Here is a 25355-nt window from a genome sequence, read left to right as displayed (position 1 = left end):
AAGCGCATCACTTTGATCTATATCCCAATACGTGTCATCACAACAGGCAGGAAACACCTACCTAGAGAGGTAACAATAAACTTAAGTGTAGCCAAAAGGAGATGCCTGTAACTATAAATTAGAAATTGACACATAATTAATATTAAATCTCCTTGAAAGCGATATGAAAAATATGATCACCAAAGAGGCAAGTAGAGATAGATACAGCTGCATGTAGGAGAAATCTATCACCAAAAGTTGCCAGACAAAAGCACAAGAGAAGCACAGCAAACTGTAAATATGCAAGACATACTCCCAAATACCTAAGAAGGATGACTGTCAAAACATAAAACAAAACAAGCAGTACTGGGAGTACAGGAGACCACCACTAGTGGGGGCTGGAGCATGGTGATAAAAAACACTGGGCTTTAAGTAACAGTAGAAGAAATACTGGTTCATACTGGTTCTTACTTCACTCACAGAGCTCTCAAGCATGATGACCTTGAATTCCAAGAACCACCAAGGGCCATCACTACCACTGTTAACTGTACAGCATCAGTTCTGTGGTATTGTATGCTCACATCTAATTTACAGTATGTGTTAAAGACTAACAATTTGGGGTACACAGTGATGATTAATAACACGCATGAGTTAACCTCTAGCGAGATGTGTGCTGTGAATGAATGAAATTAACAGTTTTAAACCTTGCAACTAGCCTGATCTGCCAGCCTTCTAACCTTCTAAAACACTCCTATCACAACACTCTCCAATTCCATGGTATCTATTCATCTATAAACACACATGCAAGTGCATATATTCAGTCCCAACACAAGTTTCTTCTGTCTGCACATGTATCTGTGCATCTGAAGGTCCTGTTGGTTTAGGAGCCGAGCAATTCAGTCAACTTAGTGCTGTGCCCATGGTATGGTGCCCAAAACAATTGCAGGGTGGGAAAAAATGTCTATGTTTCCCATAACATTATATTTTGTGAATCCATTATTTCAAGTCTGGCACAACACTGATGTAGGGACAATATGGAACTAACACAGCTTCTAGGCAGGAAAGCAGCTAGCTTGGGTCTGGGTCTATTTGCGCTATAGAAAGGAACTTGAAAGAGAGAGCATCCATGCACAAAAGAAATGATCTCAAACCACAATGACGTTAGAAATGTTTGCAAGCATATCAATGTATAAGCCAGCTGCCTCATCACTAATTGGTGACAAATGCTCTCCTGAAAACATTACTCAGTGGTCCCAAATGCAACAACTTGCACTTTTAAATTATAATCCCTTTCTAGAAGCACATACTATATAGCAAGTTTAATGAGTGTTAGCTCTTCCTTTTTTTCCTTCATAGAAGCAGGATGAAGTGTCAAACACTGTATTAAGTTAGAATAACCCTATACTAATCACCCCTTGCTCTCACAAGTTTACAGGCAATTTTCATTCTAAACACAGCTATAATAAATCAACATTAATATTAGTAATGTGCCTCAAATCCAGAAAGATTTGCACAGTATGAATTTGACATTTTTTTCAGCCATTAGCTCATTAGTAGTAGTTTGCCCGTTTATGCAGAATGGAATCTTAACACTGATCCTTTAACAGTTCCTTGTAGAAATGTCTCCGCAGGATGAAGCCACCCTCCCACTGAGGATGGCATTTGATCTGTTTGGAACAAACTCATCATCCTCTTTCACTAGATACTGAAGACTCAAAACTCTCTGCTACTTTTGTTCTCAATTAACTCGGCATAATTCATATTTAGCTCAAGATCTTTAATACTGCTTTTAGCATGGAAATCCGTATGAAGTATCTACAAGAAACTACAGAAGCAGCATAGTAGAGCAAAATGTTGAAATATTACTACACACTTTTTCCACATCTACAAGATTTTATATTGCATGCAGCCATCATACCTACTTTTTAATAGCAAGAAATAGACTATCATATCCTCAAAGAGTAGGATTCCTCTGTTTTCTTTTTTTCCTGGAAGAGAGTAAACTAAGAAATAAGCGGGTACCCACTGCTATGTTTCACATATAAGAGAGACACAGGCATGTGTTCTGGGATGTCATGTGCTGCCACCAACACTGCAGCTAACTACACAAAGAATTTGGTTTCATACCTGAAAAAGGTCCCTCAGCCATCAAGATCAACAATGTTCACCCCAACTACCTCTTGAAAGTTACACCCCTTTTCTATTTCAAACAATTGTTTTGTTTCTGTGAGGGGAAAGGCAGTCACAGGAGACAATTTATGCTAAAAGGAACACTATGAAAAGACTTGCAGTCAGACTAAAGATTACTTACAGGAATAAAAATACTCCTATATGAAGAAAAGCATCATTGGACAATATATAAACAAGTCTGGACAAATGGCTAATCTTCCGTCATAGCTTTGGAAGTAAAGCATTGGCAAGAAACTAAAGGAAAACTCTTCAAACACTAAATGCCCAAACTAGAGACTCTCACACATACTTAGAAAAAAAAAAGTTTGTTTATTAATGCTACTTCATTTTACTACATCATTTCTCCTTGATAAATGCAGCCTCATTATGACATATGGTTTTCTCATGTGAAATTCCAACGCAGACTTGATTCAAAGCAGAATACGCTCAGCCCTTGAAGTTCTGCTCATACACAGCTCTTTAAGTCAAATCATGTAAAACCTTCAGCCTTTTGATGACTTGCACCTGTCTTACAATATCTTTTAAGAATCCCTGGCTACACAGAAATTGCTTCCCCCCCATCTAAAAATCTCTTCTGCAGCACAGTTTTACTTCAAGTTTGCCAAAAACACACCAACAGGAAGTATGGCATAAAGAAATCTAATCCAATCACTGAGCAGACAACTGTGTAATGCAGTCGAATAAAATGTACTCATCCAAATCAGTCACATCATGTTTTCTCCAAACTAGTAAACAGCTGCAGACACAGTCTGTTTCCTATCAAACGTTCCGTGTATAACAAAACTATACCTTGTATCTCTGACGGTTCACTAGTAATTTTTCAAAACCATGACTTTCAAAGCATACGACAACTATGTTTTACTGAAGAACTCAGACTGCTCAAGCCACAAGTTGATAGACCCGTCCAGAAACTCTAGTGTAGATGCCAAAAGTCTGCTGAATGTCAGTATTTGCCAGCATTTTTATTATTATGAATACAAGTGCAGATCAACTTCTTCAAAGAAGAAACACACTTCAAGCGTGACAGAGAAGGAAAAGCTCTCAACTCCTTCTATCACAGCACAAGAGCAGAGAAAATAACTCCTTTACCGCTGTCTGGAAATGGTATCCCAAAGGAGTAGTCTTAGATGTGTTTAAAAGGTGGAGAAGCTTAAAATATAAAGACACATCTTACATTCAGGTCTGTGGCATCAACAGTACTAAAATAACTAGCAACTTCGAAAAGCTCGTAAAATTTTGACTGCCACAAGCATGAAAACTACCCTTAGTGAGGTTGCTGAAGTACAAAACTCCTTCTCATAACTTTTTGTGACTTATTTTCAATTCATTCACAAGAAAATATCCTTGCATGCATAAGGCAATACAGAAGAAGCCAGCTGGACCAAGACATGTTTTCAAATCTCTGAACAGCATCAAACTATTTTGAGCTTAAATCGGATATTTACTGTTTTTTGCTTGACTACATAAATGAATTCCTAGCCCTTTAAAATTTAACTGACTCCTAAACATGCCGATTTTACACTAATGTGACTGTTATAAACTAAAATTAAGTGCATACTTTCTCTAACCCAGAGTAACAACAGACAGAATAATAAATTGGGAATTAAACAGGAAACAATGACCCAGACACTAATCTCTCACACAGAGGACAATGGAGACTGGTCTAGTAAAAAATGGGATATCAGTGACTGAAGTTTTATCCTACCCTATCCTATCCTAAAACTCTTCTCCATGGCTGTAGCCTGAGTTCCCTGTGGCACAGAACTCCAAAAGAGTTTCCCTGCTGTTATTGTGATGCCCTGTGGAAGCACAGTAAAAGAGATTTGGAGTTAATGTCACTTTTAGAAGCATTAACTGCAGTTATGATGTCCATATGGCATAAAACACAGAAAACACTCAAGAACCGAGGGTTCCTTCTCTGCATCTGGTTACCTATGGTAAGAATTGCAAAGAGCCCATGCATTTCATCCATTTGAGAGTTCTTGAAATTTACCTGATAAAGAGTTCTAACTGCAGCACATACTGCTTCAAGGATCCCAAATATGCATTGCTTAAAAGAGAAAATAATCTGCCCATAAATTACCAAACACTTTCATTACCCTTTGAAAGTGAAGTGGAATATGTTAACTTTGACACACTGTCTTTGTAATTACTGGAGACTGCTGTCACAGTATTGTTAGGTAATGAATGAATTCTTGAATATCGTAAATAATCATAAATCCAAGTTCTAGAAAAATTTTGGTGGTATGCTTAGTAAAATTATTTGCTGTGCTGTGACACAACAGATAAGGTAAATGGTTAGAGCTCTGATTTCCAGTATTCAGCCCCTATGGGCAACTGATTCATTAGAATTAGAAAACTTGGTGAGACTCAGGTTAATAGAACAAGTAACTTCCTTGGATTTCTTTTTTCTAAATATAATTCATATATTAAGGAATGTGTGCTATGCTTGATGCATGACTTCAGGAAAGATTAACTGCAAATAACTAGCAAACAGATGTATGGCCTGTTTTCCAGTATGTATGGAAAGACAGACAGTCCATAATGTAATGTCTTGAATTTCAGCACTAATATAATAGAAGGTTTCCTGCTGACTTTACATCAGCTTGTGGTACAGGTGCAAAGGACTTAGGTTACTGGCAAGCATAAGGAAAATTAATCTAGAAACCAGAAGAGCAGCTTCTCACATTCCAGAAACAGTTTATAAAATTAATTGCAATAGCATACACATCAACTCCTGATGTGTAACCAGCTATGCTATCATTGACCAATACAATCAGAATACATGGAAAAAGGCAAATATTTCCCTCCAAAGGTAATTGATACAGACAGATCATATAACCAGTACTGGGAATTGGCACATCCAAGTTATTCCTGGAAATTAATGGGTCTCACATAAGAACAAAAATGCCTGTTTTTATTAAAAAAAAAAAAAAAGAGGAAAAACATCAGTCTTGCGAGAAGCTTCATCTGAAATGAAAATAATTTATCTTTTAGCTACTACTGCAAAAGCTGTAATTTACAGTAGATGAATGACTAATGTCTCTTAAAGCTATGAATATTCATACAGGCTATATTTTAGCCCTATGCTTTAGGTGTTACAGCTTCCTGAAGAAATCACAATTGGCTCATTAAAAAGAAAAATCAGATACCAGAACAACTTATTTTAGTAAAAACTTTCACAAGCCAAGAGGAAAAAATAAAGCCGAGCTTTAGGCATCTACTGTCAACAAAGCCACAGCCCAAATAGCTGAGGAAACTGTCACAAACTAAGTAACTTCTTTTAGCACCTAAAAAACCCCAAAACCGCATACCCTAGCAAACTAGCTAGAAAGGTTTCAAAAATCTTTCTGGATGACACAAGACACATCCTAGTACAGAGGGAAATAATGGATATGCATATAACCACAACTGTTATTTGAGAAAATTTTGTTTATAGAATTACAGATAATATTTTTTTCCCCCTCGGAAAGGTTATCTTGCCCCTTAAAATACTAAAGCTGCAGGACTAAATCACAACAGACGTTGTCAAGAGTATCTACATAAGTATACTATATCAAGCAATTCAAAGCAAATTAAAACAGCTCCATGCATGCTTTCTCAAAACAGTCAAGAGGCAGCAGGCAGCCTGGGTTGCTTCTCATCTGACACCAGGATACACACGTTCAAAGAACAGTGTGAGAACTGAGTGAAAAAGGAAAGCAAAGAGCTTCTGAGGCTTTAACTATTTCTGGAACTTTCTATAACAGTAACCTCATGCAAAACTGTGTGAAGGGCTGTAATCTATACCACACATGAAAAGCCCTTTGCACCTGAATACCTTTCTACCTTAAGGAAAAATGGAAGCCGTACTTGCCTAACATTCCTCTTCAACACATACCATCATACAAGCTTAAGTTCACAAAAAGCTAACAAGCAGGTATGGGCCATTTCACATTTAGATTTACCTCTGCAAGACAACACTGTTAGCATCCTATTGAGGAGTTGCAAGGCTCAAAAGGCTACAGATCCAGTATTACTCCTTTTATACAAATCGAACTTGGGATGAGTCACATGAAATATATCTGTATAGTTCCTGATCAAACACAGCCCACCTGAGATGCCCAATGTTAACTGGGAAGACCCTGGGAAGACGCATAAAAACCCGCTATTTTACTGAGTAATCATCATCTCAATGCCTTCATGAACATCACGAGAGATGAAATCTAATGTTTGCAATAAACTTTTCAGAAACTAGAATAAAGAGACTTTGGATTTCTCTAAATGTGCTTTGTAGTTATATATTTGTGTCCTCTGGAAATAACCAGTTAGCCTATGATGTCTTGCTATTCCAAACTGAAATCATATTACTCTTCTTCCACTCTTTTCATTTTCTGCATTACATAATCTTTAGGACAAGATGCCACTTCTTTGCTCCTAAGATACTACTGACAGACTTAAAACTGCAGTTAACACTTTTAGCAACAAGTCTAATGGGAATTTTGTTTGTTTGAGTCTTTAAAGATACAGCTCAACAGTTCCATACATCCCAGTATGAAAGCAAATATTCTTGACATCCGGCCTTTGGACCTTGTTTTGACCAAAGCCTTGCTGAACTGACTGTATTGACTCAAATGTAAATCACTGACTAGCACCCTGGCATATGTATCTGACAGCCTGTCCACTTTCTAGTTAATAAATAAAATACATTTTTGCGTATGAAAAACACACACAAATTCTGTGCGTTCTAGTGAAAAGTTGTATTTCAGCATCTGGCAGGCGTACAGTCTTCAAATTAATTCTTAGGAAGATATTTATCCAGTCATAGGTCTGATTTTATTTTAAAGAAAACCCAAAACTTGTATTACAAGACAGACAGCATGAGTTACAAAAGTTTCAGTTTTAAGCAAGTTCCCCATAATCCTTCTGGCTTTTAGAATTGTATGGAAATAAGTACTCTCTCTTACAGGCATGTGTTTTGTCTGAAAAACAGTGTCTGTAGGTTAAACATTAACAGAGTAAAATTTATATAAACCAGTAAAAGTTAGACAAAAGTCTGGGATTTTGCCATAGATGACGTGAAATTATGGTGAATGGATCTGAGTTTAGATTGATACCTTACCTGACTGGCTTTCCTTCTCGTAGCAAATCTTCCAGACTCTCTTCACAGTGCTCAGCAGCCACCACCAGTCTCTCTAATTGAAAAAAAGTATAAGAGGAGTAGAATCCAAAGAAGACAGTGGGAGTACAGACTTCTCAGTCTACCTATTTGGCAGATATAAAATGTTTCATGTGTTGCAGGGAAAATTACACATAATTAAATGTCGAAGATGTACAACTTCTGGATATCACCACCATTTTCATTCATGGGATACAGAAGATTATCTTTCCTCCTTCCTCATGCAAAGCACTGTCAATCCATCTATCCAGTAACCCCCTAACAAATGCTGAATCCCCCAACCAATGTCAATCAAATCTGACTTAAGATTTGAGGTCTCGAAGAAGATAAACATCTACATATTTGCAGGAACCTGTGAATGGGTTGTTGAGAGATAGACTCAAAGTAACATCAGCTTTGAGAAAAGGGGCTTGGAGTGAGCACAGGAGTTTTAGTCCTGATGAACCAACTAGCACATTACTAGCTCTAGTATCTTTTACCCAACAAATAGTGATAGGACTGGCAGGGATCCCACATGTTCCATAGATTGATGGGCTGTCTCTGAATACTGACATTTACAAGAGAAATAACAATAAATTACTATGCATAGGGTTGACGAAAACTTTGTCAGTGTCAGAATGATGAAATTTGCACAAAATCTGCCACATTATCTGAAAGTGATTAACTGCTGCTTAGCCACTGGAAAGAAAATGGTCTCCTGACTTCAGGGTTAGACATTTTATTTGCCACCCTTCAAGTTACTTCAATTATGAGAAGATCGTTTCTCCTTCATATTTATACACACTCAAACTTTCATGTCATTGACTCTTCACTGCCAAAAAGGCTGTGTTTTCCTATTTAACTGTATCTTTTACTTATAAAATGTTAGCTAATGTTTCTTAACCTTTCATCCCAAAGAATGTCGTAAGAAAATCCCAGTTCCTGTTTCAAAAGGTACTAGAAAAAACAAGATGAAAATGAATAAACTTTCTAGATCTCCTGATGGCAGAAAATGAAAAATATGCAAGTTTGAGAGCAAATAAAAACACAAAGAACCCCCACCCCCCAGAATACTTCCATGTTTGGAGTCAGCAATATCCTAAAGATTTGAAACATCCTCTCATACTACATCCTAAAAGGGAAAAAATTACTTTCTCTACTTTATGAGACCCTGTAGCTAATCAAATACATACAATCCAGTTTCATGTGGGAACATTGCGATTTAAAAGTTAAAGATGGCAACCACTTAAATTGTCACAGGTGTTCCAGCCTTTTTGTGACAATTGCTGTATTCCTGCTGAGCTTGCAACAGAATAAAATCATCTGGAGTAGAAAAAAAAACCCAAACAACTAAAGCCTATTTGAGTTAACTATAAGTGTGATAACAGTTACTAAGGAAAAAAAAAAACAAAAACGTACAGAATGAAGTAATTGCTAGGGGGAGAGATCTTAAAGAGCTAGAACAGAAAATAAATAAATAACGGAAGCTTGCAGCCAAGACACAAAATAACTGCAACAGCAAGATCAGCTGCAATGTACAAGAAAAGTAACTATGACATGAAAATGTTCACAATATTAGAACGTGGGTGTAGGAGGTCAGTGTCAAAAATACATGTATTTCAACATCCTACACAAAAAACGTGGCACAGCAGCTGAATATAAGAATTTTAGTGAGGTATAAAAAGAAGAAAGTTCTTGGCTTTTATCACTTAGCATATCATAGAACAAAAGAGGACGGACAATTAATCCCTGCTTTGATTCTGTATAGAAGAAACAAAAGCACCAGTACCACCAGTCACAGCAAAGGTATACAGTCATTTTGAGGCTAAAAGCCAGCCACTTTCTGGTGCTATAAAGGCAATATACTGCTAGGTCACCTTTAGATATGCTATCACAAAAACATCACTGTAACCATACATAAAATTTCCTTACTAAACCGATACTCACCATGTTTGCCTCTGGTAATGTCAACATACTGGCAAAGTCTGGGATGGGTGATTGTTTTAAGGATTTGAAATCTCCCCAGAATTTTGATGGAGTTAGGTGTCAGAGGAAGGCCATTACTTCCACAAACATCATGTGGCAGAGCAGAGGCAAAAAAGGTGGAGGCACCCATCTCAGTGTCTTTTAAAGGAAACATCTTTTTCGCACAGTCTTAAGCCCTTCGGAGCAATTTGCGTTCCTTAAAAAGAGAACAGAGAGTAAAGATTTATCTGCAAAATAGACTTGTGACTGAGCTTACTAGCTGCTTACTAAGTAACACAATTTAAAAGGCTTGGGGAAATGAGACTTTTTGCATAATAAAAACAGCAATAACAATACAATGCTGCTGCATCATAAGCACTACATTTGAAGATCAAGAAACAGTGATAGTTTTAAGAACAGATCTAAGAACCAAATAAAACTATTTTAAAAGCAGATAAAAGTTTTCATACAGTCTTCAGGTGACTACTGTAATACAATAGGCTATTGATTAAAAAGCAGTAAAGACATGAAACAAACTCTTTTAAAATACCTTGTTTGCAGCAGAAAATTCCCATAAAAAACCTAAAAAGTTTTTTCTGTGACTCTTGAATGACCCCATGACAAGTTGCACACAGATGCCCAGATACGAAACATATTTACCAAGTTTATGAAAATGTAAATTATGGAATGTACCCTCTGCTTTAACTATTACAGTCCAATTTAAAATACAAAGCAAATATAAGACTCTCATCTGTATTTTTCCCTCCGAATACAAACATGAGATATACCCATTTAAATGCTAATATACATTATCACTTTAAATATAAATGCACAGTATTAAGCAATCAAACTTAAAGGAAGAAAATCTGAAACAGCATTGAGCATTGGAGTTTTCTAGTAGTATTTTTTGTATTAAAGGTCTCATTTGTAAAGATACAATGCTTTCATATCTCATGAATATTTAATATCTTCTGGAAAGGATTTATTTTAGGATGCCAACAATGCAATTTAGAGTTAGAATGTTCCATTGGAAAGACATATATTGGACTGAATGCAAGCACAAAGACTTACTGGCATGCAGCAAGTTCCAACTGGAAAACTTTAATTATTTGTATTAAGACTCATATTCTTATAAAAACATCATGTCTGCCAAATGAACTACCTGGCTTCAGAAAGAAAATATATATTAATCAGGAAAAAAAAAATCTCGATTTAAAGAATGAATTATAATCTTGCTTGGCACAACAGTTCTCAAATAATTGCTCTAAAATAAAAGAATGTTAATGTGATCACAGTTGAGGAGAGGAAGAGTAAAATTATGCCAAACAGTGAGATGCATTATGTCTCTGAAAAGTAAAATATGTAGGGTGCAATATTTACTCAGAGAAGAAATGTTTTCATTTTTACTGCAGAAAAATAATCTTCTAGATAATACTTCTCTAATACACTGCATCTGCATTCAGTGGACATTTAGAAAGGAATTTTTATTCAAAATGTTAAATATCAAGTCAATAACTATTCTATTAAACTTTTCTTGTACTGTTGAGCACTTGGCCTACAATAATGAATTAGACCACCTGCAATGCTTTCAACTAGACAACCACAGATTTATCATTTACTTCCTTTGGTTAGGAAGCACACAGACAAAAAGGAAGACATGATATAAGCAAACAATATATCCTGTCAGCCACCTAAAGGAACCAATAAAGAATTTTAATATATATGCATTAAAACAAGTTCTCTTAGTATAGTGTTCATTTTGTGCAATCTGCTAAAGCAATGAAAAAAACCCCTCTCTGATGATGGAGAACAGCTAGTTCTGTCAATACCCACCTTCACAACTTAACTCTGATCTCTGTCCTTAACTCTCAACTTCTACAAATCCCAGGGGCTGACTTCAAAAATAAACCAAGTAATAAAAAAAAAAACCACCAAACTTAATCCCTCCAACACCTTTAAAAAAGGACATATATTACAGCTAAAGTGAAAGGCGTTGTTTTAATGAAATTATTTCAGTCTAGTCATTTATCCAGTACCTTACTGACATTTCTAAGTTCAAACAGAAGTGTTACACGTATTTTAAAACTTCATCTGAAAAAAAGCTCATCTAACTATTTTTAAATCGTTTTTTTTCTTTTTTTTTCCTTTTTTTAATCCACATCAAAGTCTGGCACAACTATAAACAGACAGAATGCTGCACATTCTCCTCATGTTCAAGGCATGCAATTTCACACCTTAAAGTCACCTTTTCTATACAGAAAAGATACATATTGCATTAATTTTATGATTTGGAGGAATGAATTATGGCCTGTAGAACTTCCTTATTACTTTGGAATAAAAAGAGGAAGAGAAACGTTTGTTATTTTAAACTGACACCAGAAACAGATAAGGTAAATTCAATTTTGGGACTGAATACTGAAAATTCAATTCTGATAATCTGGAACAGTGAGGATGGAAGAGCAAACAAAAACTCGTCTTATTACTGTCAACTAAAATTACTGAGCTGTTGTTTCCAAAGTACCATTTATTCCATATATGTCTATCACATCTGCAAAATAGGTCTGACAAAGATCAGAAGTCCAGAAGTGGCCTGTTTTGCATCCAACCTCTCAATGATCTTCTCTAGCCCATTGCCTCCATCCAAATCTCCCTTAGCAACCTTTACAGTACACAAAGCCACTAACCAACATTCTCAACAAAATCCACCATAAGCAGAAGAACTTTACAAATTCCTAGTTAACATTCAGATTAGCTCTACTTCAGCAATCTCCCACTTGATAGCTTTTCCATGCCCAGCACTGAAAAACAAAATACAAAAACCTGTCACCTACAGAGCAATTTATTTGCTTCTCTGAATACCTACTCCTCTCAAAGAACAAATATTTTTTCTTCAGAATTCAGCATTTTATAGCCATCATTTACAACTTTTTCACTGCCCTGCGTTAAGGCAGTAGAGTCACTGGGCACTAAGAACTTTGCCATTAAAAAAACCCAAAACATAAATTTGGCTCTCAGAAGCAAACATTGCACATACCAACCTGTATGAATCCATTCTGTGAAACACATCTGTGGTTTATAAAGGATCCACATGCAGAAATAAAGACAACTAGCCATGTGCTAATACCTGATAGCCATTTTAAATGGCTAGTTATTTAAATGCCTCCTGAGTATCCAGGTGTAAATGTCCCTTGCCTAATGAAGGCAATTTTTCAGAATTAAAACATAATTATAATCAGTACTGCTATTGAATTATTTTTAAAGCAATTAAGAACAATTTCAGGAGAGCAGGTGGCCTGAACATCCTATGCTTACCCTGGTTTTCATTAAATCACAGTATTTTCAACAAAGTGAGATATTTTATATGAAGAAATTCTTTCACAAAATATCTTTTCTTCTTCTTCTTCAAATATTCCTGTTGCAGCAAGAGTAACTACTAATTTGACAAAGTAACTGAAATAAAAGGTGCAATTTTAGCTACAGTGTTGCTACTTCAGAAGAACACAAAACTCTGTGATTTGCCTCTCACTGTGCAGCATCACTTAACTATTCATAAAGTTTATTAAAATGCAGAAAAGAAATTGAAAAGATGAATTCAGATTCCTGTGGAATGGAGCATAGAAAGTAAGTATTTGTTAGGACAACCACAAACAGTGAGTTGGGACATACTCACTTCATAATAAAAAGTATTAATTTATCAGCTTAATTTTTGCAGGGGGTGACGGAACTCTGGGTTAAATTTAGTTTACCTCACAAATCTTTTTTTCATCTGCAGTATAAACACCTACTACAAACACCATAAGGTTGCATAAAAATCTAAATGTAATCAGAATTGTGTTTAATCAAATGTTTTGTCCTGTGGCAAAACATCAAAATGTTTTCTTTTACAAAATTTTCTAATTTTTCTAACATTCATTGAAGTAAGAGGTACTCTACCTATAGAAAAAGAATAACTAGGGAGTCATGGGCAGGTAATTACAGGCTATATGCACGTCAGGCATACTTTAAAAACAAGTAAACAAATTGTTGTTTTGTCCAAACTAATACATTCAGTGCAGGAAAGAAACACTTCAGATCACAGTTATACAAATTTTGTAATAGATAAATAACTATGCCAGAATTTTCATTATAATGCTATTACTTGAGATCAACAGAAAATGAAAACCAGATTTTGAAAAGGTTCCAATGTCATTATTTTGTCTTCAATACACAAATTTCAAAAGAAAAAAACACAAAACGCATAGAAGTATCACAGTGGCTTTGGCATATGTGGCTAACAAATATTTGAGGAGTTATTTCATGAAAATACTAAATGGTAATTCCTTTCCCTACTGTTGTGGGGATAATAAAGCAGCACTTAAGTGAAATGTAAGACAACAGCAAAGATTAAAAAACACTCTATCTCACTAGTATTTGGAGAATTTTGTGACAAGTACATTAAAACATCCTTATCCCATACAGGTGCTTGCATAAGTAGAGTTCCTGGTGTTGTTTGCAGCATTTACAACATTACTGCATAGAATAAAGTGCTGCTGCTCTGAAAGCCAGGCCTAAGGGTTAGCGAAACTTACAGACACCTCAAGTTTTGCATCTGCAGCTAGGACGAAGAAATTATAGCATGAAGAAATTATAGGCTAATGTGGATAGATTCTAATAGTCTAATTGACTCTCTGTTTTATAAACCTATTCTTTCTTTTAGTTGTTTATCAGTGTCTTGGTTACTGCCAGCCTGCCTGTTCCGCTACATCGGTGTCGTTATACACATAAAGGTGTCATGTTAGCACTTGATACTGCACACATTATCCACGGCTGTTCAGGAATTCAGTGGAAGTCAGATTTAACCAGGCTGCTGAAGGACTGCTGAAAGTGCCGGTAACCCCGAGCCGCTCCAGCAACCCCCAACGCCCTACGGAAACGCGAGCAGAGCCCCCCGCGCCCTCAGGCGCTACACCCACGTCACTTCACAGCTCGAAAAGGCGCGACCCGGCGGCGCCGCCTTTCCCTCCGGCCCAGCACGCCTCACGGCGCTGCAAGGCAGCGCTCGCCCCGCGCCCCCGCCCCACACACCACTCCCTCGGCGCCTCTATCTCCCAGCGACCACGGGCGAGGGCTGCCGCCCTAAGCACAGCCAGGTAGGAGAAAGGAAGGAGAGAGGAGAAGAGGGAAAGGGAGGAGGGCCGGGACCTAGACAAGGAGGTACCTCCCCGAGCGCCGCCGCTCCTGCCGCGCGCCCCTCCCCTGAGCGCGGCAGCACCGCCCGCTCTGCTCCGTGGCGTCACTCCTCGCAGACAGAGCCAGAAGGACCCCGGCATAGGAGTGTCTTCTGCGGTGCCTGACCTTTCTCCTTTTCGGGCCTTTTAAAAAAGAAGAGTTTTATAGTTCCCCTAACGCCACTTGTGTGTGTGTGCTCTATCGGTACTCTGACAACGACATGTTGAGCATCCTGGCCGTAAAAGCAATGCTTGCTGCTGGTACTGAAGCTTTCCTAGGCGCTTTCTTTATAAGCTTCAGGCGCTCACGCTGGCAGTCTAGGGAAAGGGGGTCCTTTTTTATCCTCAGCGGGTGGAGGTGTGTGGCGGCTGCTCGGTTCATGTGAGTGCGTCCCGGTGGGGCCCGACACGGCGGGGCGGTGGCTGTGCCCCCTCAGCCTGCTTCTAGAGCGCCTGTGGGTGGCTTGGTTCCGACGCCCCTCGCTGCTGGGGGCTTGCGTCGTGGCGGTCTGCCCTGGGGCCCTCCCTCGGGTCTGGCCGAGCTCTCTGAGGAGCCGGAGAGGGCTCTGTTTGCTTCGGAGGCAACTGAGGGCGGGATGTCCCTGCGGGCTGTGTGCTGCGGCGGTGGTTGAGGGAGGCTGCTGCTATCCCTCTGAGGGCAATTCTGCAGCGGGGAAGTAGGCTGAGGGGTTTTAAAATAGAGGAAACCGTGTTTGTTGTTGTTTAATTTGTATATGGGATTTAATCACGGGGCGTAGTGTGCATTGTAGCTGTAGGGTGGCACTACAGATACAGATACCACACTTTGCGGGGAAGAAGCATACACTTGAAGTGGTTCTTCTGAAATTAGTTGAGTTCCTTTATTTAGCCCATCGACTGGAAGCGGCATAGTGTGTTGGGCGTTGAAGAAAATGCTGTAATAGCCTGGGAAGTATGTGTGTACGGACTTGAGCTTTGCATAGGGCAGGCTGTTACTTACTGAAAAACAGGTGCTTTTTCTGTTTTGGTAAATGGTATATGTGTTTGTTATGCTTTTGCATAGACTTCAGTGAGTGAAAACCAGTTTTAGCTAAGTATTTGCTCATTTCTCAGTAGAGATACTTGCAAGATTTAATATGCAGGACATTCTGTACAGGGATGCATGGATTGGATAATCCTTGTTAGGTTATGTTACAAGTCCAGAGCTAAGCAGCATATGGCAATGTAACTGAAGTACTATATATCTTAATAAGCGGTTTTGTGTTGGGTTTAGCAGCTAGCAAAATGAAGAAAATACTACTACAAAATATCCATGCGTTTCCTGATCTTTCTGTTTCTTTAACTCAGATTTTATTTTATTATTTTTTTTAATACAGTTATTACTTTTCACGGGTAGTTTTGCAATTCGGGATGCTTACGTGAAATTTGTAGTAAGGTGAGGCAATGGTCATTAAATATAGCATCCCATTTTAGTATGTCTCTTACGTATTTAGTATGTCTCTTTTAGTATTGTTCTCTTACGATATTATTCTCAAGTTATGTTTAAATAATAATATGTTATTTGGCAGACCTCTGCAAAAGTAAACCTAACATCTGTAAAAATAAAACTGAAGTCCTGAAACAGAATTTTTAATACTGAATATTACTGAAAGAGATAAGACTTTAGAAATAATTAAAAGATAGAACATTGACATTTTATCAAATAGTCAGTAGAGTGGGGGTTTTCATCCTTCTGATTTTGGAGATGTTCTCTGAAATTTCTCCTAAATGTATTTTACTGAAGTCTGTTTAATACAGTACTGTTATTTCAATTACATGTGTTATCCAAGAAGACTAGCAATGAAGTTAACTTCCCGGAGGAAGCAAGCAACCCTCCGGGACCTTGCATGCTTTGCAAAATCCTTTAATTCATGGCTTTTCTTTAAAGTTATTCCTGCAAATCACTCAAGGGATTCTAGTCTACTACAGTCCTTGACTTTCTACTGACCTGGAAGTTTCACAATACTGTACTTTCATGAAAAGGGAACTATAAAATGTCATGTGAGTAATGCTCCGTCAGGCAGAGCTTATTGGTGGCATTCCTCCCTGCTTTTGTTCTTCCTAAAGTTGCCTGCTTAATAACCTTGATAAAATCATGTTTTTGAAAAACAGTCATAATTTAGAGAATGTTGAAATATATATATATTTACTGTAATGTTTATCACTGAAATTTCACGTAATGTGCTTGACACACTGAATTCCTAATTCAGATGAAACATCACAATAATTTGATCAGTGTTTCCAAATTCTCTCAGCCTTTTGTTGTTTTTCTTCCATAAGCTCCATAATGTGTTGTGTGGTGGTGTTTCTTAAATTAGGACTAAAGTAGAAAGTAAAAAACTTTGCTTTTATTTTAATCTGTAATATATTGAGATACAGTGCACTCAGTTGGCGTGAAGCTTTAAAAACAGTTTCTGGAAATACTGTAAAAATACCTCAAAGTACTTCTATACACAGCACACTTAATACTATAGAACTCTGCTAGGTTGTATTATAAGATAGTAAGTCATAACATAAGGTAATAATCAGCTGTAGTGATTTGTGGGCTTGCTTTCTGAGTCAACAGACCACTTCTGAAATTGTTGCTTTGTGTAAATTTACTAACTACCAGTAGAATAAAATTAGAAAAGTGCTGGTCTCTCAGCTTCCCTCCCACCAACATGAAAGTAGAATAAATAATTTTATGTCTGTCATGTTCATTTCTGAAAAAGCCTGAAGCAGCAGCAGCAGAGGTAGCTTGTACATTCTGGAGGACAAGAACTCAAATAATGGCATCAGAATGAAGAGTGGATCTTGAATTGCAAGAAAAAAAATGTATTGAGATGCAAAATAGGAGATAAGTGTTATTCATGACCTCTCTAGACCAAGAATGAAAAGAAAAAATTGAGCTCTCAGGTGTGTATAAATCCTATGTCTCTATAATAAAAATAATGGAAGGCAGTTGTCAGCAGAAGATGATCAAGTGTGCAGGAAGACAAATCTGCTATCTACCATAACACTTTTGAACTTTTCTGATTATGTTTGGTTGCTGTGTGTTGAAGCTCCATGTGAATGAATTCACATTTGTCTCTTCAAAGGAAATGTTTCCTAAAACTTAAAGAATGTCAAATGCTAGACAACACAAGTAAACTGAAGGGTCAGCATAGAAGGTGGCTGCTAGGAACATCAGATGTGAGTAAAGTAAATAGCATCTCTTGTTTCTTGTATAGTGATACTAATTATATGATGTCAGTCCAGCAGAGACCCCTGGAAACCCCTGTTTATTTTCCTACTAAACAGTTACCTGTATGGTTCTTATTATCATCACCCAGAAATATTTCCCATGTTAGATATCCTGGCATCCTGGTGGTGAGGAAGAAATTGATATTTAGTTTTCATTTCCATGGTTACATTAGTGTTAAACAGTAGGGGGGAAATATTTCCATGGTTATGTTAGTATTAAACAGTGTTGGAGGGAAGTCTCATATGGCTTTTATCCCCCAGTGTGGTGGAAGCCATCCTTACTCATAATTTAATAGGGTTTCAAAAAGATTTGGATACTTCTCAAAGCATTTTTCTGCTTTCATTGTTTGGGTTTTGGTTTGGTTTGGTTTTTTTTGTTGGGTTTGTTTGTTTGTTTTGTTGTTTTGGCTTGTGGGTTTTTTGACGCTTGGGAAAAAGTGCTTTCCTTTAAAAAAAAAAAAAAAGCAAAAACTGAAAAATGGTTGGCTGGCTAGGCTTTGTGACCGCAAATCAGTAAGTCATCAGTTAAAATTTTCACAAATTTATTTTCTCTTGGAGAACAAGAAAATATAGTACTGTCTGCATTATGACATTAGAGGACAATTTCTTCAGTGTGAGTGTAAACCTAATGCATTGGTATTTTATTTCACAGGTGATTTCTTTATCCCGCTTTCACAGTTAGCAAATCTTTGATGTGTGTTTTGCTCTACCAAATAATCACACTTGAATACGTGGAAATGTCACATTTAAAGGGATAGGTTTTACTATGTGTTTTTTAAAGTTCAATAAAGTGCAGGGGTGTGAAAGGAGGAAGTTTGTAATGCTGGGTGACCCTAGCAGAAGAGAAGCAAAAGATCTCAAATTCACTCTAATCTATTATACCTTAATCACTTCTGACAGATGTTTGCATAACCTCTTCTTAAAATCTTCCAGTGATTGATATTCCACAACCTCCATAGGTAGCCTGGTCAGTCAATTACTTTTAATTGAAAGGTTTTCAAATGTCTAACTTAAATCTTCCTTGTTTTTTCCTGTCTGCAGTAAACCTGGTGAACAGTCTAGTCCCATTCCCATACCAACTTCCTTTGCATTTGAAGAACGAGGCCAAGCCTTCCATCTATCTTCTCTTCTGTAGACTAAACAACTGCATTTCTTTCAAGCTTTTTGATCTTCTTTGAAGTGTCTTTAAAAAGCTGAGAGACGGGAAAGGAGAACCTGGACAAAAGCAAATCTCTGTAGCAGTTGTGGGGAGGGGTCTTGAGTATGCATGAGTGCAATGTGAACATTGCTTGGGAAGCCTTCTGAGCAGCTGAGGCAGTTTGCCTGTAATAAAATGTGGCTAGTCAGGCCTTTCCTGACTTGCCTCTCCTATATTTCCTCCTGTATCCCTCGTACTTCTTGTCTATAGAAAAGACAAGTTTGAGCTGATTTCCCCACTCCTTTTTTTTTTTATTTTAAACCGGAGGGGAGAGGCATGGCAAGGTAAATTTTCAGGTGAAAAGTTGTTCTTCTCTATACTGTTTGTGTTGTGTTAATTATTTAGTTGCCTTTACATTTTTGAGCCATAAAGCCTTCTAATGGTGAAGTCTGTAACAAGTATGACGCGTTCTGCAAGCAGGTATATTTCCCTGCCTAAAACTGTAGTCTCTGTAGCTCTGGTCTATTGAATAGATCTGATAGACAGAACAAGGGAAAGCACTTACTGAATTTAAGAAATATAAGCTAGTTTGCTTGGTTAGTGTGGTGGCTTCAAATATTTTGAGATGATCACTATATTCATTTGACTATTCCTAAATTGTTCGAGTTTATAGTTAAATAAGGAAAGTTTGTTGTTTGAACATGCTCTGTGCTACTGACAAATGCTTATAAATTTAGCATGGTTAGAAATTTGTAAGTAATTATAACTGTGGTTTAGGCATGGCAGTCGCTGGCATCCCTGATTATAAAATTCAGTGTGCCAGATCCCTGTTCAGCTTTCTAGGAGACATACAAGTCATGACCTGCTCCCAGGTGATATTTTGTATCAGGTAACTGGCCAACACAAAAAGAAATCAGTTTAATTTGTAGGATTTTTTTCTGAATGTCAGTTTTGAGTTTTTATTTTTCCCTCTAAATAAGCTATCTCAAAAATGTCATGCCTTTCAGGACTGGCAGATGGCAACTGTTAGTATCCTCTTATTTTCTTATTGTGAGCTTGTAAAGTAGTTTGCAATTTTGGTTTTCAATACTGCATTTTAAATAACTGGCTGGTTCAAATGGAAATAGAGGAGCAATTCAATCACTTGTTTATTCCTCTGTATGTTATTTATTTACTATGGTAATTAGTCTATCCTAGTAAATCTAATGCTGCTGCTTACTGGCTAACATTGAGCTGCATTAGCAGTAGTGTGTAACCACCAAACAATCAGTGTCTGAGTCATGTGTTCTTCTTGAATGTCCATGACTGTTCCTCTTCTATTACTCAAAAATTCTCATGTCCTACCATGGGATCAGAACAGGAATGGGGGGATAGAATTAACTGGGTGAATAAGTCCACATCTGAATATCTGAGTAACTTTCTGAACCTTCCAATTGTTCAATTTTGTGGTTTGTTTTGCTTCATTCTGTTTTGTCAGAATATTGTCAATCGATCAGTGGACTTCTGGTAGGGGTAGGTCACCCGTTCTGTCTACAGAAACTGACGAGGGGATGTTTTTCCAAAAAACTCTTATTGCTCGTGTAGAGTGAAAGTTTTATGCCTATAAAAGTAATTCATATCTTTATTAATAAAGTGAGGGAATCATCTCTGGCTACCAAGGTGAAAGATAAGGTTTCTCTTCAGTTACATTTAAAGCCTAGAGCCATGATAGTCTGAAATTGATCCAATTTAGTGATTAAATACCTCAGTGGGAGTCTGTAACAGCAGTTGTCATAACTTGTTGACACTTGTTGTTTCTAAAGAAAATGACTGATACCTTGCTGAAATGAGAATTAGATAAAGTCCTCTTTGCTATGTACAATTTTCAGAGAGAAATTCCGGAAAAGAAATGCCTTCTGCTGACCTAGCTTTTGTAATTTTTGTTGCATTGCACAACTTTTATGTACAATTCTTAAGTTCTTATACCACTTTATAGTAACAGCCTAGAAACTGTTCCTTGACTTCAAAAACTCTAGAAATGGAAGCTTAAACTAGCGTTCATAGTAGAAAGCAATATATACTGTATTTAACCGTCATCCATTAAATACAATTCATGTAGAAGAACCCATTCTTCTTTTCTCAGAATGCTGGCAAAAAAACCTGACAGATTCTATGATGGATTAGAAAAAAAAATGAGTTCCTCTTATAACTGCTTCCCTGATGCGTTGTCTCATATCCTAATTATCAGAAAGCAGGCAGATTCTGAGATGCTTTTTACATTTGAAAGCAGTTTGCAATCCATAAAACATTGTTAAAAGTCGCTTTGAGTTAGCAGATCTCTTCTAAAGATCATCTGGTGCAATCTTTTGGCATAAAACTACCCATTATAGAAGACTTTTATTTCCATTTCCTTCTCATCAGGAGCTTTCCTAATGTAACTTCAACTGAGTATAAATTAATAGTTTAAAGATTAGTCTCTGACTTCAGGACCCTCTGTCAGAAACGATCCATGGCTTTTGGATCTGGCTTCTATCTCAGAGTGTCTCTCAATTACAGTTTAATATACAGCTTTGTAGCAGGATCTTGTTTCTGATTGAAGATAAGTGAGCAGACATTTCAGCAGCTCATTTGGCCAGGGCAACCAGGGACTGCTCTTCCCACAGAGTGCACAGGCTTGCACATGGCATGCAAGAGGTACTGCATTTGGTTTGGTAGCAGCTGCTCTGGAGTGAAGGCCGTAAGTTCACATTTGTGCTTGTCCTACTGTAAGAGCTACTTTTGTGTCAAGTGCTCCAGTAACTGGTAAGAGTCACACTAAGGAAGTCACTGTTGCCAGCTGGGATATGACACTGAATTGTACGCCAGGGAAATTAATCTTTCTTAGGGGCTGAATTACCCTGGTACAACACAGTGGGTAAGTAATTTCACATCCGTATGACCATCTATAAAATGATAAGAACTAGGCACAGATTATTTATTTTTTTTTTAACCTTTACATATAGCTTAGAAATTTAGCGTTTACTGAGAACTTGCCAGCAAATTTGCAGGTTTTGAAGGTGCTAAACCCCAAGGTATTTTAATTGAAAATAATTGGCTTTAAATGGTTGGATTTATAATAGGATAATTTGAAACTGAGCAAAATTAGAATTTAGCTCAGTTTCAAACTATGGAAACAAAAGAAGCTTTGAATCCATGGGTGAAATATGGCTGTTGCCCAAAAGCTGCTTGGAGAATTTTTCTGTCAGATGCTGTCAGTCGTACAGCTGACATCAGCCTTCTCAGTGTCCAAGATGAATGCACGAGGGTTTTGTTTCTTCTTTTCTCTGCACAGACTCTGTATTGAAAGAGGGGAAAATAATTTTCGTCCTAGAAGCTGTAAAAGCTGCAAACCTCAAATGCTTCTCTCTACATACAGTTACAAAGAAGGTTTTGAAAGGCAATTACAAGACTGTCTACCTTTTTAGTGCCATTAGAATATACAATATTGGTGTGCTTTCTCTCAAGCAGTACTTAAGTATTTATAGAAGATGTGGTCCAGAAGTTTTACTTGAACTAACATACTGCAAATTCAGTAATGGTGTTGCTGTTCTGGACTGTGCCCAAAGGACTAGTGAGTATATTTACTTTTAAATTGGGTGATCAAGTGCTCATAAAGAGGTATTTAGTAGCAGTGATGTTCCTAATTTAGTTCTTTTCAGCACCAGTGCATGAACGTTTTAGTGAGAATTTACTCAGTAAACTATGCAATATTAAATTAACAAGGGAAGTAAGAGCTTGAGTTTTTCAAGGGTGCTAAAAGGTAATCCAAAATACTCTTGGTGTTCCTCTCTAGTTTTAGAATACAGAAAACAAGTCGGGCTGAAAGTAACCTTTTCAAAATGGTTTGGGAAGGTAGTTACTGTGTGTCAACTAGAATAACTGCAATAGTGTATTTGTTTGCATGGGGCTTACATTAGTCTTGGAAAGCTTTTTTGCTTTTCAAAATGTGAAAGAAGCATATAAAATCTGAGTGATGATTCTCTGTTAATAAGAAATCCTAATTTTAAAAAGAAAAAGACCTGTGTTAAATATAAACCTGTTGCAGGAAAATGTGGTGTGGTTTGGTTTTGGTGGGGGTTTTTGGTGGTTTGGTTTTGGGTTTTTTTTTGTTTTTTCTTTTTAATTTGAAGGATTCTCTTCTGGAAAAATTTGTTTCACATCAGTAGAAGATCTGAAATAGGTGTGTTGTAATAAACCCTTTGGTGGGTATCCATGTCTGAGCAGAAGCTGGCATTTTTATTTCAAGCATCCTTTGAATTTTTACTTTTTGCACTTTATTTAGAAATGATTGACAGGTAGTTATTGTACAGTCTTTGCTTCAGAAGTTGGTTGGTTTGTTTTCCTGCTGAGAATAGTGAAGTCTTCATCTGCAGAAATGCAAATCTACTGAAAACTTTTTTTCTTAGTAGTTCCTTTCTTTTACTTCCAAAGGGGGAAAAATATTCTGCATATTTCTACTACACAAGTTTAAACCATTGATCAAAAAGGTAGTTGGTTACAATAATTAATAGTTATATCTGAAGATTTTCTAAGTACATGAGATGCTTGCTAGGAATTTTAACTCTCTTCACTCTACATTGACAAAGAGTTTTGAGGCTGATGCCGGGAATATGCAGTTATGAATACTGCTGGCATGTGGTTTGAAATGACATGTAACTGCTTCTGGCTGCTGAGGATTAGTTGTTGTCAGCCAGCTTTAGACTTAAAAGTCAAGTTAGACTTTTCACTGCACAGCTGAATAAATAATTTTCTCTGCACAGGGTAAATTAGTATTTTTGTATATTGTATGTGAATAAATTCAGTACTGGAAAGTACAGTTATTTGTGAGATGAGACTGGTGTGTTGAGTATGTGTGGGAGGGTTTTGCCTATGTAAATAAGATGCTGTAGCTGCAGTTCAGCTAGTAGTTTTCCCCTCAGAGCTTTGTTGTCCCTGGTTAAGAGATGTTTGCCATTCTTTCATTGATTACACACAGACACATGCACACATAAACCTGCACATTTTCAGGTTTAATTTTCTTCACCTTTTGCTTGGTCCACATAAAAGGATATGTCAGGTTTCTTCCTCAGTAAGTACCAGCAGTAACCGTAACCAGTACCAGTAACCGTGGTTGTTAGAGAACGCTAATTCTTTTGTTGTACATCTGCATGATGTCTGCTGAATGTTTTCCTGAGTACATAATGGTTATTTTTAATCTTAGCACTTGCTTTAACTGAATGGTTAAATCCTGTTTTCCTTTAGCTGTGCTACAAGATGCTACTTTTATATATAGAAAAGCTGAAACTAATGTAAAAAGTAATAAATTTCACAGTTTAACTAAATAAGGTAACTAGTAGGCAGGTTTTGGATGTGAAGAGTATTGTGAATTAAAACTGAAAAGGGGGATCGTTGTTGCTGTGAACTACCTAACAAGTGCCATTATTTTGCAGACTGTTGCTGACACAAAATGCATTGCTTAACAGTATTCTTATTTCCAAACTCCTCACATTTTTTGAGGAGAAGGTGTCTTTAAAATGTCTTTTTAGCAGCTGGGATTTTCAGCAAGGGTTATTATCCTTACTGCTCTGACAGACCCAAAAGAAAAAGATTGTTTTTTGAGAGAGACTTTTAAAATACATTTTTGTTCTGGAGTGAGGCCTGTCTTAGGGAGAGAGGGTAAATATTTTTCTTCTTTATGTTTTTATAACTGCTGTGCCTGCCCTTAATTAAGGAGGTAGTATGAATGCTTACCTTTTGAGGATAAAGTTACAAAAATAAGTGAAATACCTAAGAAACAGTTTTCTGCTTGATATCAACAGGTAGATTTCAGAGCAGTTCTGGTTAATCTTCTGCTATCTGATTTATGGTTTTCTTTTTTACCATGTAGTTATGACAGTAATCTAAAGCTTTTGCTCCCCAGTAAAACCCTAGAGGTTAAACTGCTCTACAGATTCTTTGAGTTCCTGTGGCATATGCTGACCTTGTAGACATGTCCAGATGCAGCCGAGTTTGCTTATATTTTTTATTTTATAGGCATATATATGTGTCTGTAATTGTAAAGTCCATCACCTGTCATAGAATCACAGAATGGTTTTGATTGGAAGGGACCTGGGCAGGAACAACCCCAGGTTCCAGTATAGGTTGGGGAACGACCTGTTAGAGAGCAGTGTAGGGGAGAGGGACCTGGGGGTCCTAGTGGACAACAGGATGACCATGAGCCAACACTGTGCCCTTGTGGCCAAGAAGGCCAATGGCATCCTGGGGTGTATTAGAAGGGGGGTGGTTAGTAGGTCGAGAGAGGTCCTCCTTCCCCTCTACTCTGCCCTGGTGAGACCCCATCTGGAATATTGTGTCCAGTTCTGGGCCCCTCAGTTCAAGAAGGACAGGGAGCTGCTGGAGAGAGTCCAGCGCAGGGCAGCTAAGATGATTAAGGGAGTGGAGCATCTTCCTTATGAGGAAAGACTGAGGGAGCTGGTTCTCTATAGTTTGGAGAAGAGGAGAC

General features: G+C 37.4%; 2 protein-coding genes across 9 annotated transcripts in view; one reads left to right on the top strand and one right to left on the bottom strand.

The window, feature by feature from the left end:
- The window catches only part of TBCK (TBC1 domain containing kinase), a 103557-nt gene extending 89012 nt beyond the window's left edge, over positions 1-14545 (bottom strand). Inside the window, exons 1-3 of one of the 5 annotated variants that reach the window (XM_062636658.1) lie at positions 14469-14545; positions 9254-9488; positions 7271-7343 (exon numbers count right to left, since the gene is read on the bottom strand). In XM_062636658.1, the coding sequence (XP_062492642.1) occupies positions 7271-7343; positions 9254-9446 (266 nt within the window). In that variant the 5' untranslated portion in view covers positions 9447-9488; positions 14469-14545. Of the gene's footprint in view, positions 1-7270; positions 7344-9253; positions 9489-12309; positions 13836-14468 lie in introns of those variants that run through there. The other 4 variants (XM_062636662.1, XM_062636659.1, XM_062636657.1 and 1 more) reach the window with 4 other exon arrangements.
- A 231-nt stretch (positions 14546-14776) lies between these two features.
- The window catches only part of AIMP1 (aminoacyl tRNA synthetase complex interacting multifunctional protein 1), a 35440-nt gene continuing 24861 nt past the window's right edge, over positions 14777-25355 (top strand). For 2 of the 4 annotated variants that reach the window (XM_062636678.1, XM_062636676.1), the window contains exon 1: positions 14777-14860. In XM_062636678.1, the coding sequence (XP_062492662.1) occupies positions 14859-14860 (2 nt within the window). In that variant the 5' untranslated portion in view covers positions 14777-14858. Of the gene's footprint in view, positions 14861-15873; positions 15893-17648; positions 17668-25355 lie in introns of those variants that run through there. The other 2 variants (XM_062636679.1, XM_062636677.1) reach the window with 2 other exon arrangements.

This window comes from Pezoporus occidentalis, unplaced genomic scaffold, assembly GCF_034315485.1.
Source record: "Pezoporus occidentalis ecotype Australia unplaced genomic scaffold, CSIRO_AGI_Poc_V1 ctg49, whole genome shotgun sequence".
NCBI classification, from domain to species: Eukaryota; Metazoa; Chordata; class Aves; order Psittaciformes; family Psittacidae; genus Pezoporus; species Pezoporus occidentalis.
The sequence above is the reverse complement of the archived record's forward strand: the minus strand, read 5'-3'. Positions and strand labels throughout refer to the sequence as shown.